Source organism: Schistocerca nitens, chromosome 9, assembly GCF_023898315.1.
Source record: "Schistocerca nitens isolate TAMUIC-IGC-003100 chromosome 9, iqSchNite1.1, whole genome shotgun sequence".
NCBI lineage: Eukaryota > Metazoa > Arthropoda > Insecta > Orthoptera > Acrididae > Schistocerca > Schistocerca nitens.
Window position 1 is genome coordinate 291354928 of NC_064622.1, and position 14206 is coordinate 291369133.

Consider the following 14206-nt stretch of genomic DNA (forward strand, 5'->3'; position numbering starts at 1 on the left):
TCCAGCATCTCTACGATCGTCTCCATGGGAGAATAGCAGCCTGCATTGCTGCGAAAGGTGGATATACACTGTACTAGTGCCGACATTGTGCATGCTCTGTTGCCTGTGTCTATGTGCCTGTGGTTCTGTCAGTGTGATCATGTGATGTATCTGACCCCAGGAATGTGTCAATAAAGTTTCCCCTTCCTGGGACAATGAATTCACGGTGTTCTTATTTCAATTTCCAGGATTGTACATTCCAGATGGTGAAGCAAACTAGTAAAACTTCATACAAAGGGCAGAAGAATGGGAATGGCGGAATGAGGACATCAATCAGATACCATTGGGATTCTACCTGATTGATCCATCAAAAGAACAGCATGCCAGCTACGCAGACAGGGTAGATCAACAGTTTATAGCACAGAGGACTTCAGATGATGCAACCAAACATGCTCCCTTATTATCAAGGGCTGGTTTCAGGCTTACACTTTTGGTGTAGACATTCTTTCTGGATGAGGACCCTGTGAATTATGGTGTATGCAAGTAAATGACAAATTAGTTGAATATTTTGAGACTAAGATTCTAGTAGTGGTGGCACATACTAACTTTTATAGGTTATATAAGAAACTAAAGTAATCACTTAAGGAATCAGTTGCCACTTTGCAAGGTCTCAGTTAGGATTGTAAATTCCAGCATGAAACCCAAGACTGTAATGTTTTTTATGCTGATAGAATGGTGAAGGATATGATTATCATTCATACTCCAGATTCAAGACTGCATAATTATGTTATTCACTTAAATACTCCCACATTGGCAGAGAGTTCATCATTTATTCAAGCCACTTAACAGATTACGCAATTGGGGCAGGCTCTTGAATGCAGAGGAATCAAGGTTTTTCAGAGTTTCACAGTTCTGACACATCAGTCGTTCACAATGGTCAGCAGGAAGGTACAACCCACCATAGGTCCCCGTCAAAATGGGGACCAACATAACTCAATGGACATTAACCTTTTAAAATTAAATCTTGTGCTCATTGCTGTGTGACTTGTAATAGACAGTCATGTGTTTATGAAAACATGAAGTGCTTGACTGTCAGAAACAAGGTCACAGGACAGAGGTTTGTCTATAGAAACAATGCTGCACTGTCAAGTACTTCACTTGTACCAATGATGACGTGTGTATGGTGAATAAGTTTGAATTTGGTGTTCACAATTTAGAAAATAAAGTTTACCATATTCTTTCTCAAATCAGTAAAGCAATATTAGTAGATGTTGAGCTAAATGGACACAACATCCAATTTCAGCTTGACACTGGTTCCTCGAAACTATCACAAACAGTACCTCGTATCATTTATTAGTGCTCCACAATGATCCAGTTTTCACTGCAAGCTAATGAGTCATAGTGATAAGACAATTCATATCAAAGGTCATTGTGTTACGAATGCCAGGTATAAGAACATACAGTTGCACGCTCCCCTCCTGATGACACAGACACACACAGCTGCAAATCTAATGGGATTAGATCATTTTCAACTGCTTGGCTTCATGGTCCAAGATACTGCAAAGCACATCTAGGTCACATATGGAAAGGTTTCATGTGTGAAACTGCATGCCACACACAATACAGTTTTTTCAGGATATCATGACAGCATCAAGGGTTGAATCTATAAATCACCTTCCACAAATTTTGTAAGGCTTTGCCACTTCCTGTATGCCTTGTGCTGAAGGTGTATGGTATTATCAAACCTGTCTCCAACAGTCTGTGGGTCACCTCAATGATCATTATTTAAAAAATCAAATTGAAATCTACATCTCTATGGGAATTCCAAGGCAACTGTTGACTGCAGATATATACCAAGTTCCTAGGGTAGAAAAAAATCATGAGAAAGTTGGGTCACAGGTAGCTCGTCTCTCACTCCAACTCAACAGGTGCATACCAGCAACTACCTCTGCCAATGTAAAATAACTACAATTCATCCTGGATAAATAGGATATTACAGGTGTTTTCTCCAGTGGTGTCCATGATTGCAGAGCCTCTTCACAAGTAGCTCACTAAGGGTGAATGCTAGCGTTGGTCATTAGAATGAAAACAGGAATTTGAGTAACTGAAGGGGTCTTACTGCACTGTTAAGTGTTTGGTCCCTTACATTTGAAGGAAACCCTTAATTGTGGCCAAGAAATTGTCAGATGTAGACATTTGAGCAGTATTGTTCCACCAGGTGGTAGCAGCAGACAAGAACACTGCATTCATATCAAAAATATAAAATGCAGCACAGCAGGGCTATTCACAAACTGAAAAGGAAGCCTCATCCTGATCTTTACCATAAAGAGGTTTACAGCTATTTAAATGAGCAAAAATTCCTTTTGCAAAAAGACAACAAATCCCTGGTAACTTTTTTTCATACATAGGCTCAGACCCCCATTAAGGCACAGAAATGTCTGCAATGTTGGTCACTTTTTTATTGGAATACAGCTATTAGATTAAGTTTTTGACATCCTCCAACCATAGTAATGCCAGTGTGTTGTCATGGTTGCTGGCAGGCAGTGACATGAGTTTTGATGCACCTCTGGATGTGAGTGTCAGGGTCAACACCCTCTCCAGGCAGGCTGTGACCAGCCTCTTGTTTGACATCAGAGACATTGCTAATGCTACCACCTGTTGGAGTCCTTCTGCGGGTCAAACACTTCACACAAATACAGAGGCCTTTGTCAAAGCATTGACTCATCCTGACCTTGCACATTTTTGGAATCTAGTAACTGTACTGATGATATGCTAGGGTCATCATACTCCACAACATGTAGATCAAGATGTGGGTGGCCAACCTAACAGTGCATTGATCAGATGTATTGAAGCTGCTAAATTGATGCCATTGGGGCATTGTTACAACAAAGTGGGTGGCTCACCAACATATGTACTGGAAAGAGATGGAAAAGCATATTGAGTCCGTATTCTGCAGTTGCATACTTTGTTGTAAGTACGAAGCGGCACCTCCAAAATCCTATTTTTCTTGGCTTTAGACAATGGAGCTCTGGAGTCACCTCCATACAGGTTAGACTGGACCTGTTCTGTGAATGAACTAGCTAATTCTCATGGTACCAATACATTTTACCCTTATGTTGTCAGATTGCCTAAATCTGAACAGATTTTTGCTATGGATGGCCACCCTACAGCCACTGTAATGGATAATGGCACCCAGTTCAGTAATCAAGAATTTGAAGCTTTCTGCATGGCCCAAGTGATACAGTGCAGCTCACTGTTTCATCAAGCAGAGTCACTGAATGCTTCATTTGGACCTGAAAGGGGCACATGAAGCAACTCATGGCTGACTATGCCTTAGAGAAGGCTTTATTAATGTTTCTTTCTTCCTCCATAAGCACACTCCACAAGTATGTCTCTCCAGCAGAGATATTGCACAATTGGAATATGAGGACCTTCTGCCCTCACAATTCCCTACCAATGGGGCAACACTGTTACCAGAGGATTTGGCAATAGAAAATAACATTTTGAGGTCAATGTCATGGTCACATATTCACAGTTACAGTATGGAAAAAGGCATGGTATCTTGGGCAGTGGTTTGTTGTCTAGGCAATGCCATGTACATTGTAATGACATCAGATGGAGACACACAGTGAAAATATCTCAATCATTTCAAAATGTGTGCTGATACATTTACCCCTTCCAAGCATAATAGCTCTGTTTCAGTTCCAGATGACAGCAACATGTCTGCCCTGGAAGAGGATGGGGGAGGCTGAGCAACACAGTAGCCTACCAACACAGACACTCCATCATTACCAGAGCATTTTGATGCAGAGCCCATCTGAATCTGTACAGAGTCCAAGACTGACATGCATTTTAGCCACCAGCCACAGTAGCATAGAAGAAAAAGAAGTGGAAGGAGAAGACACTTCACCTCTTTCCCTTGGATGGGAGTGTTGTTTTACATCACATCTCTACAGCTGCCAGGTAGTCCAGTCGTCTGTCATAGAGGGTGTCACATGCCTATATCTAAATGAAGACACTGCTGAGAATTTAAATAATCATCCCCAGATATTGCCAGAAATGACCACAAAAATTCTGCCAATTCTCATCACATGTGTCAATCACGCACAACAGTGGCATCACTCTGCTAGAGGAGCCTACAAGAGTGACAGTGTTTATCATCCAGTTGCACAGATTCAATATGTTATTCTGTGCCACTTTATAACTCATGGTTCAGCAAGTCAGAAGCCAGTTCATAAGGAGTTCAGCAGAGTTTATCCACAATGAAGCCAAGAGATAAGAATTTCTTGACACCCAACAGTTTATCAATGGCAGCCAGGAGTCATTTTCAGCAGTTCTTGGTTGGAAGACATCAACTATGTAGTTCAGTGCTGACTCAAGCAGCAATCAAATAAGAGCCGCCAGACTGAAACCAGTCACACACAGCATACAGCCACAAGGATAGAAGCTGCCACAGCCTTAGCAGTGATGTGGTAACTGACCATTTCTGGACAGGTGTTTACTTCTGGAAATGACTGTTCATCTATGGGACTTAATTTGCAGCTTAGACTGATTTATGGGTGTTTAACCCAAACAGGATGCACATTTGTGTTAGCATTGCTATAACCAAATGTCCATTAACTTGTGCTAATCATTTGCCCATAACAGTGTTGCAGAACTTGTACAAGAATTATAATCCCATATTGACTTTCAACAATGAAAGAAATGCTGAGTGGACAGCAGCCATTTATTAAGTACGAATAGAGAGGATTGTTTTAACCTTCAGCATTCAGTTCTTCTTTATTTCAGCAAATTTATCTATATAAACAGAAACAAACTTTGTATTTCATGATGCACTTGGTGGATGATAATGGAAAGGGTAGGGAAGGGTAGGAATGTGTGGCAGCAAAATGTGGCAGAAGGTAGCATAAAACTGAAATCTGTTGTAAACTGCAGTTCTTGGAAAGGGAAGAGGAGTATCTCCAGTTACAACTCTAACCGTAAATCAGGAGCAGCCAGCAGTGAACTCTCCTGCATTTGCTCAATTCATGTAAATCACAAATAGAGGCTCAGACAAATACTTCCAGCAACCCTAAAACTAGGTCTATGTTTCTAAAGTGACAAGCACATAGCTACAGTGCTCTTTGTTTTTGTCATGATGTACCAGGAACCTAGAGATGTTAAATCTTCTTGAGAAATTATACCCAATGTCAGACACAAGTATACTGTATTTCCTACTGTTTATTATTTGCTTAGTTCTTACTTTTATAGACAAAAACAAATTTATATTGTTGTGCTGATAGCTAAGCTTAAATTTCAACAATGCCATAAGGTACAACGGCAGTCACACAATCTTTGGTGGCTATTTTAAATGAGATTAACTGCCATTGTCAGTCACATGCTTGAAAAAACAGTGTCAACATTCCTAGAATGAATTTTCATTCTGCAGTGGTGAGTGAACTGATCTGAAACTTCCTGTAAGATTAAACCTGTGTGCTGAACTGGGAATCAAATGTGTAACCTTTACAAAGCTCCCAGGTTTGCATCTCAGTTTATCCCACAGTTTTAATCTGCCAGGAAGTTTCAATGTCAACATTTATATGAGGGTTAATTAACTTGCAGTGTACTTGTTTGGTTTGTCCCTGATATGGAATTGTGGATATTGGTATTTAAATTGCTAAACCCTACTTTAGAAGAAATACTTAGGATTGTGCAAACATTTGAAGTACTGGAAGTAGCACAAAAACAAATATGGGGCTATTACAACACGGTGATCATTTGTACAATCCCAGGTTGTAATTTACGTGTATAATCAACCAGTCCACTCATTCACAGTAGCATTGTTCCAACCATTCATTCTGCAACTCTCCCATGCAACTGATAGTTTCTTCCATCTATTCACACAATAATGCTCTAAGGAAATTACAAAATTCTTTTAAACCAAGTCAGAGTAACTCCATACCTCATTAGCATCTTCCACTTAGTATCTATGTTATTGAACTGCTTGTGTAAATTCTGTTCTTGTTTGGGATGTTTCTGCAATGCCACTACTTACACAGATGATGCACATACATACATTATGGAAAACAGGGACACAGTGATAATGGGGTGTAGTCATTCATACCATCACATATGGAGCCTGTCTACATTTCTGAATTCAAGAAGCCTGGGAGCTGAGTGTTTGTGTTGTCCTCATAATTTCATCATCATCGGTCATGATAGTGGTTAGATTGGGTTGTGTAAAAATTGGACTGTGTAAAAATTGGGACTTTGTACAGGTGCTGATGACCGCATAGTTGAGTGCCCCACAAACCAAACATCATTATCATCATCTGAATTCAGGAACATCATAACAGCCATGTGAAACCTCGGACAGTTTGCACTACATTAAATGTTTATTATGTTACAAATTACGAATTCATCCATACAGCCTCATTCTCATTTATAAATGCTGCAACTTCATACAGCAGAAGTGGACAGACATACTCCTGTTGGACAAAAACTCCTATAAAAGGACAGATTAAAATAAAATACTCCTACAAGAAAGTCAGACAGGATTTAAAAATTTTAGTGGTCACTTTCAGCTCACAGAAATCATTTTTGAACTTGATACATTTATAACTTTTAATTTTGCTTTCAAAATAATGTGAATTTGATCTCTGGTATGATGCTTTTAATGATCAAGATCAATAATACAACATGGTTGTATGCATTTGCTTTCTCTTGGTTTGGGTTTTTCAGGCAGCTATGACATATTTAAATATTATGTCATATTTATATATTATTAAACCACACACCAGTATTGTACTTCTGTTGTGTCTGATGGGGGAAGCCGCGCGGACCGTGACAAGTCTCAGACCACGCGGCTACCCCGTGTGACGGCAATGGGCAATGTCAACAAGCCACTCTGATAGTGGAACATAATTCGATTACATTAGATATGCCTTTTGTTCCATGCATCCAAAGTCATGATAGACTCAAGGATGCAGAACATAATATAAAACAAGAATGTATAACAGTTAATCCCAAAAAAGAAATGTATTGTCTCTTCCACAGATCCTAAGTGAAGTAGTCATGGAAGGAATATAAAAAACCTGAAACAAATTTTGTGGAAAACATATAAATCTTTACCATGGTCATAAATGTCAAAATGTGTTTGTCTGTTACCTTTTTAATAATAAACTGATGAACCAATTTTGATTAAATTTGGTATGGAGATAGCTTGAACAATGAGGAAGAACATAGGCTATTTTAGAAGGTTTATAGTACAAGATATTTATTGATCTGAAGAATACGATGTGAATTAAGGAAAAATATTTATTCTTTGAAAAATCTGCTTAGGGTTTGACATTTGAACTTTATTGTATTTGTGAAAGTGCTTCTATTGGTTGATATGTTCTACATAATAGGATTCAACATATGAATAGGACTTATACAGTCCTCAATGTGTTATTCAATGCAAAAGTAACAATGTTCATTACGTATTCAAGACTAAACCACTGAACCTATTTTGATGAAATTTGGTGTGGGGATAATGTGAACCCTGAGGAAGAGCATAAGCTTAACAGCACAATGCATAGATGCACACTTGTGCTCATGCCCCCCTGCACACACCTCTCAGTAGCGATGCTGCGCGTGCCACCACATTGTATGTTGGAGCAGCTGGTTTGGGGGGAGGGGCTAATCAGGAGCTATGCTTATCTGAACCAGCAGACACTTGAGGGTGTTCGATACCCATGCAACTGCAGGTAACAGCTAGTGTGTATGTACTGTGATGTGCAACATTTTTAGGCTGTTGTAACCAAACATCATCAAACAGAAAGCAGTCTACAGGGCTCATACAATTTGATCAGATTACTGTACTGAAGATGCGAGGAAGTCAGATCTCACATAAAGCTCAAGTTATTTCATATTAATAATACCATAGATATCAGAAATTTGTCATGGAGTAAAGGAGTTGCCCATCAATAAATTCTTTCATTTCCTCTGAAAGATAACTTTACTGTAGGCTTAAATGTAACCTCTACTTCAGTGGTTATTAAATCAACAGTATGTTTACAACTGCAACATTGACCTGAGGGAATGTTGTTATTACTGACATGATCCTGACGTTTCTCTAATACTGACTCTGCATGTGATTATTTGCAATTATCATTGGATGATAAATCCCAGAAAATCATGGTTATCAATGCCACTTTTGAATTACATAAGTACAAGCAATGTCATTTGGCATAACATGTGCATATAACAATTTTCACTGCTACCTTAGGCATATGATACAATTTAGTCTAACTTGCATTAATTATTTTGATGATATAATTGTTACCAGCACAAGCAGATGAAACTATTTGGACATATCTATGAATTCTTTTCACTCATGAGCATCCGGCCTAAAGTATGTAACCAGAGGAAACAAATAATTTTCAAGATCAAGGAGTATCTGGGTCACATTGTAGATAAAGTCAAAATAAAACCAAGCAATCATATCAGGTACAACAATAGTAAAATTTTTCATATCATATAATTTCATGGATCTGAAATAATTTGTGGGCAAAATCCGTTTTTGCAGCAAATTTGCACCAAATGTTGTACAAATCAATTACTGAAAAACAGCAATTTCATTTGCAACATAACAATGTGATTTTTTATGTCTTTGCTATCATTGGATGGACATAAGAATAGGCAAAGATCAGGGACATTGTGGGTTTGGTTCCCCATGGGTTTAGCAGCACTGTCACAAACAGTGGTAACTGTACCATGTGACAATCATGCATGCAAATTTGCTTCCTGGGGAACCACAGAAATGACTACATAACCAGATGCAGAGCTGGCAGAAGTCAGTCCTCTTCAGGTAGCTACCCCAAGCAGATCATTGCCAGCTATGCTAAGCCACCATATTCTCAGTGCCCTTGCCACTTGACTCTGTGTATGATATTGATTCACTCATCTGAACTCTGCTAAGTCCATTTTTTCACTCACTCTGCCTTAGCTCAGTCAGAAGTGCTCAAATCAGGATCATTTCCTCTGGATATCTGTACTACAATGGGTTATGTTTTTAAAACATGCTGAATTTGCTCATGTTATTATCAAGTTATTATGTCACTGAACTTCTGGAACTTCAGGTGTCAGTTCCTCCTATTCTGTTTATTTTATTGAGGGCTTTAATTTTTCTCAGTACAAGGATCCAGTGATTTAAGTTATATTAATATTTGATGGCCAAAAATACTGTAACTGAAAAAAATATATCTAAAAACAAAGATGATGTGACTTACCGAACGAAAGCCCTGGCAGGTCGATAGACACACAAACAAACACAAACACACACACAAAATTCAAGCTTTCGCAACAAACTGTTGCCTCATCAGGAAAGAGGGGAAGGAGAGGGAAAGATGAAAGGATGTGGGTTTTAAGGGAGAGGGTAAGGAGTCATTACAATCCCGGGAGCGGAAAGACTTACCTTAGGGGGAAAAAAGGACAGGTATACACTCGCACACACACACATATCCATCCACACATATACAGACACAAGCAGACATATTTAAAGACCAAGGTTTATTTATTGTAGGCGACAGCAAATGGTGATGAGCATGGGATCATGTGTGTAAGGCAGCTGCAGTATGAGGGACCATAAACATTATATGTGCAGAGCAGTATCTAGATCTCTCCAGTTTGTAAGGACAAGACAATGTGTCAAAGATGGTGGCAGCGAATATGAAAGGATTGAATAATAATAGCCTCATGGTTTACAGAACAAATACTTCTGCAACAAGACAATGGTTGAAAGTATATATTTACAGAACAGTATTTATCAATAGATCCTGTATTAGTTTCTCATCCATGTGGATGCTAAGAAACCATATAAATGATGTTTCATTCAGCATTTATTCAAAGTATAAAAAGTAGAACTTGGGATCTATTGTTTCTGGTTTGGAATTGCATTCATGATTTAAGCTGTCTGCAGTACATGCATATATGTTTCTCTACTCAATTAATACTGTATGGCATTGTACAGCTTTAGCATGTTAGAAGGTTGCCTTTGAACAGCAAATATTTTCACTTAATTATACTTTTTCATTTTATGACATTATAAAGAGAAGAGGAGCAGGTATCACACCATGAGAAAGTCAGTTTGTTATGGCTATACTTTACTGAAGCCAAAATATAAGCATCCTTAAATCAACATATTGTAGCAAAATTTACAGTATGGTTGTCATTTCACATGAATTATGGTGCTGTATAGCACAGTCTCCAGTGAATTCACCACCAGTACACGAAATTTTGGCAGCAATGTAAATACACCATCCTTATTAGCTAAACTTCCATACTTCATTATATAAAATTTTTCTTCCCAACTAGAAAATTGTACATTGCGTAACCAATAAGACATTCACTCCAAATCACATACTTATTTTACTCAGAGTTACACAATAGAAGTCTTGTCATTTTGTATAAAATGTAATCTGCATAATTAAATGTTATTTTGATTTAAGAAAAGAAACATATCGGTCTGGATTCCAAAGATATGTAGGACAATGCAAGGCAATACTTGACTCTGCAACTCATCTTAAAAGATAGATGAAAAACAGGCAAACTGACATTTCTAGATTTGGAAACAGCTTTTGACAATGTTGACTGGAATACAAATCTGTAAATTATGAAGATATGAGAGTTAAAGTACAGGGAGCGAAACATTATCTACAATTTGTACAGAAACCAGACTGCAGTTGTAAGAGTCAAAGCAGTCAAAGCACATGATAAGGAGGCATGGTTAAAACATGAGTGGGATGAGGTTGGAAACTACCCACACATTATTCAGTCTGTACATTGTGCATCCTCATGAGAAACTGGGAATCGAAAAGAAACACAAACCTTGAGGTTTTCTGGTGACATTGTGATTCTGAAGACAATAAAGGGTTTGGAAGATCAGTTTAACAAAATGGGCAGTATCTTGAAAATATGTTCGAAAATAAAACACAGGTAATTGAGTGTAGTTGACTCCAATAATGCTGTATGAAACAGATCTGGAAATGAGAAACTAAGTGTCATAGACTTGCTACACTATTTGGGTAACTAAATAATCAATGATGACAGAAATAAAGCAGATATAAAATGTATACTTGCAATATCAAGAAAATATTTTCTAACCAAGGGAAGTATGTTAACATTTAATATAAATTCAAATGCTAGGAAATATTTTCTCAAAGTTTTGATCTGGAATGTACACTTAGATGCTAGTGAAATGCGGATCCTAAACAGTACAGACAAATAGAGGATAGAAGCTTTTGAAACTTGAAGATGCAGAATGATGCTGAAGTTTAGAGACGGGTAGATTGGATAGCTAATGTAGAAGTACAATTGTAGAGAGAGATCAGGATTTGAGATCTGACTACAATAAGTGGATTCAATTGGATGCTGGTTGAAATAATTATAAAGATACATGCATAAGATAGACTAACACTAACATGGAGAATTGCATCAAAACAGTCTTTAGTTAGAAGAGAACAACAACAATAACCATAACCATTGTATTTCAACTCGTTAGTATTAAGCAAGTTTGATTATTAATTTTTTCTACTATATATGTATTGCAAACTTACAGTTTGACAAATGGATCAGAAAAGCCATTGTTGTCCATAGGAATAAGATTTGCACAGCGGACAATACCCACAATCAATGCCTTCTTTTTAGTGGAATAACACAAAGTCACTAGGATCTGTCCACGTGTCCAAGCATCATTATTCCACATGTTGTCTCCCTGCTCAACCTAATGGAGAGATTACATTACATGAAAAACATTAAAGACTGTGTTTATAAAGCTTTATGTCTTACAGCATTGCAAATTTTACAGAAATGTGCTTCATAAGAATGACTGCTGTGGAGATTTCTACACAAGCATTCATATCATTGAAACAGTCTTTGACATGTACACTTAACTTAATCTCCAATTGCTTTTGTAAAGATTTTTGTTGCAAAGTAGACATGAAATTCAAGATCTCTTGAGAAAACTACGAATCTTCAGAAAATTTGAGCCTATGTCCCTGTATGGCTCACAGTTTTGATCTGCTTAGAATTTACTTATCAGCACATCTTGCTCCTAAGAGTGGAAGTATAATTCTTCAGTAGTTTCAATGAGAAGTAAACATTCCAATACAACCAATCATACATGACTTTTAATATCTATAAAAATTATAAGATAAATGTGATACTGACACAAGCAAAGGAAGTAGCAAAGACAACTACATGCCAAGTAGTGGAGCATTTCACATCAGACAGGCATACAAATAAGAACTTGAGTATAGTTGCACAGTTTATAAACTATGAGGGGCATTCGTCAGTCATGCAACACTTTTTTTTCTGGAAGCAGGTTGGCTTAATTCGGAATTATAACACACCATATTATTACCCACTTTTTTTCGGCTACGAAAAACCTTTTTCAACACCATTTCTATTCAATGCAACAGCCTTATGCAACGTTATTTGGAGGGCTTGTATGCCCACAAGGTATCACTCTACTGGTTGACACCAGGACCAATGTGATGCTGCATCAAGAACCTCCACATCATCCATATACTGCTTCCCACAAAGCACACTATTCATAGGAACAAACAGATGGAAGTCGGAAGGTGTGAGATGTGGGATGTAGGAGAGATGATGAAGAGCAATGAAGTTTGTGAGCTCCTCTCAGATGCACAGACTTGGGTGGGGCTGTGCATTTGTTTGCATTTTTGTGGTGATGAACATGATGAAGACATTTCTTTAGTTTTCTCAGGGTAGCACAATACACCTCAGAATTGATTGTTGCACCATGAGGGAGAACATCAAACACAATAACCCATTCAGAGTCCCAGAACACCACTGTCATGACTTTACCAGTTGAGGATGTGGCTTTGAACTTTTTTTTGGGAGGAAAGGTGGTGTAGTACCACTCCATGGATTGCTGTTTTGTTTCCAGTTCAAAGTTTTGAACCCATGTTTAATCACTTTTGACAGGGTTGGACAAAAAATTTTCACAGTCAACCTCATAACTTGCAAGCCGTTCCACACAGATGGTCCTTCATTGCATTTCATGGGCATCTCTCAGGCAGAGATGAATCCAGCAGGCACACACCTTTGAGTACCTCAATTGGTGGACAAGTATGTCAGCATTACCAATAGAGATGTCCAATCATATAGTGAGGTGTTTGATTATGATCTGTTGATCACTTTGAATGAGAATGTTCACACATTCCAACATTGTGGAAGTAACGGTTGTGAGCAGCTGGCTGGAATGCAATGAGATTGAACAAGTTTGCACAACGTTTTTGCGATTATGACAGACACCTTGCCCAATGACTCACTGTGCCTTGTTCACTGTCAGGTCTCCACAGACATTTAGCAAGCACCTATGAATGTCTGCAATAGTCTGGTTTTCGGCCAAAAGAAACTCAATGGCAGCCATCTGTTTGGATCGCACCTTCATTGCAGATATCATTTTGAAGGCTACGTAGTCCGCAGCTCATGGTCGTGTGGTAGCGTTCTCGCTTCCCACGCCTGGATTCCTGGGTTCGATTCGCGGTGGGGTCAGGGATTTTCTCTGCCTCGTGAAGACTGGGTGTTGTGTGATGTCCTTAGGTTAGTTAGGTTTAAGTAGTTCTAAGTTCTAGGGGACTGATGACCTCAGATGTTAAGTCCCATAGTGCTCAGATCCATTTTTTTGAAGGCTCCGTATGCCACTGCCACCTGCTGGAACTTTATGAAACTATAGGGGCTGAGGTGGGAATATTGAGTCATATCCTGCAACAAATTCTGTGGTTTTTTTTCAACCAAAATTAGTCAAGGAAGAAAAGTGTTGCATTACTTAACTGAACATCCCTCACACACACACACATATACATAAACACTCTCTCTCTCTCTCTCTCTCTCTCTCTATCTCTATCTCTCTCTCTCTCTGGGGCCAAAGATGAATTATTGTCTTGACTGGATCACAGAAGAAATGAAGAGAAGGTAGGGACAAGAACTAGGACACAGGGGAACAGGATATGAATACTGTATTAGAGAAAGCTGAGCTAGGTGAAAGAAGGGTTAATGCATAGTGATTGAAAGTTGGCTCACATGAACACTAAACAAATGTATATATGACATTATGATTTTGATCTCCATTGTTTAGTTGATCAGTATTTCCACCAGTGTGTGTGGTCTGTTTTTATAGACCCTACCTGGAGGTAGGCTCACAGGAAGAAGACTGTAGATGTTGACTCAGGAAGCATAA

General features: G+C 38.4%; 1 protein-coding gene across 1 annotated transcript in view; it reads right to left on the minus strand.

Annotated features, from left to right (window-relative positions):
* The window catches only part of LOC126203385 (rabphilin-3A), a 1010032-nt gene that overhangs the window by 26266 nt on the left and 969560 nt on the right, over positions 1–14206 (minus strand). Inside the window, exon 17 of the mRNA XM_049937683.1 lies at positions 11556–11722. Coding sequence (XP_049793640.1) covers positions 11556–11722 — 167 coding nt within the window. The remainder of the gene's footprint in view (positions 1–11555; positions 11723–14206) is intronic.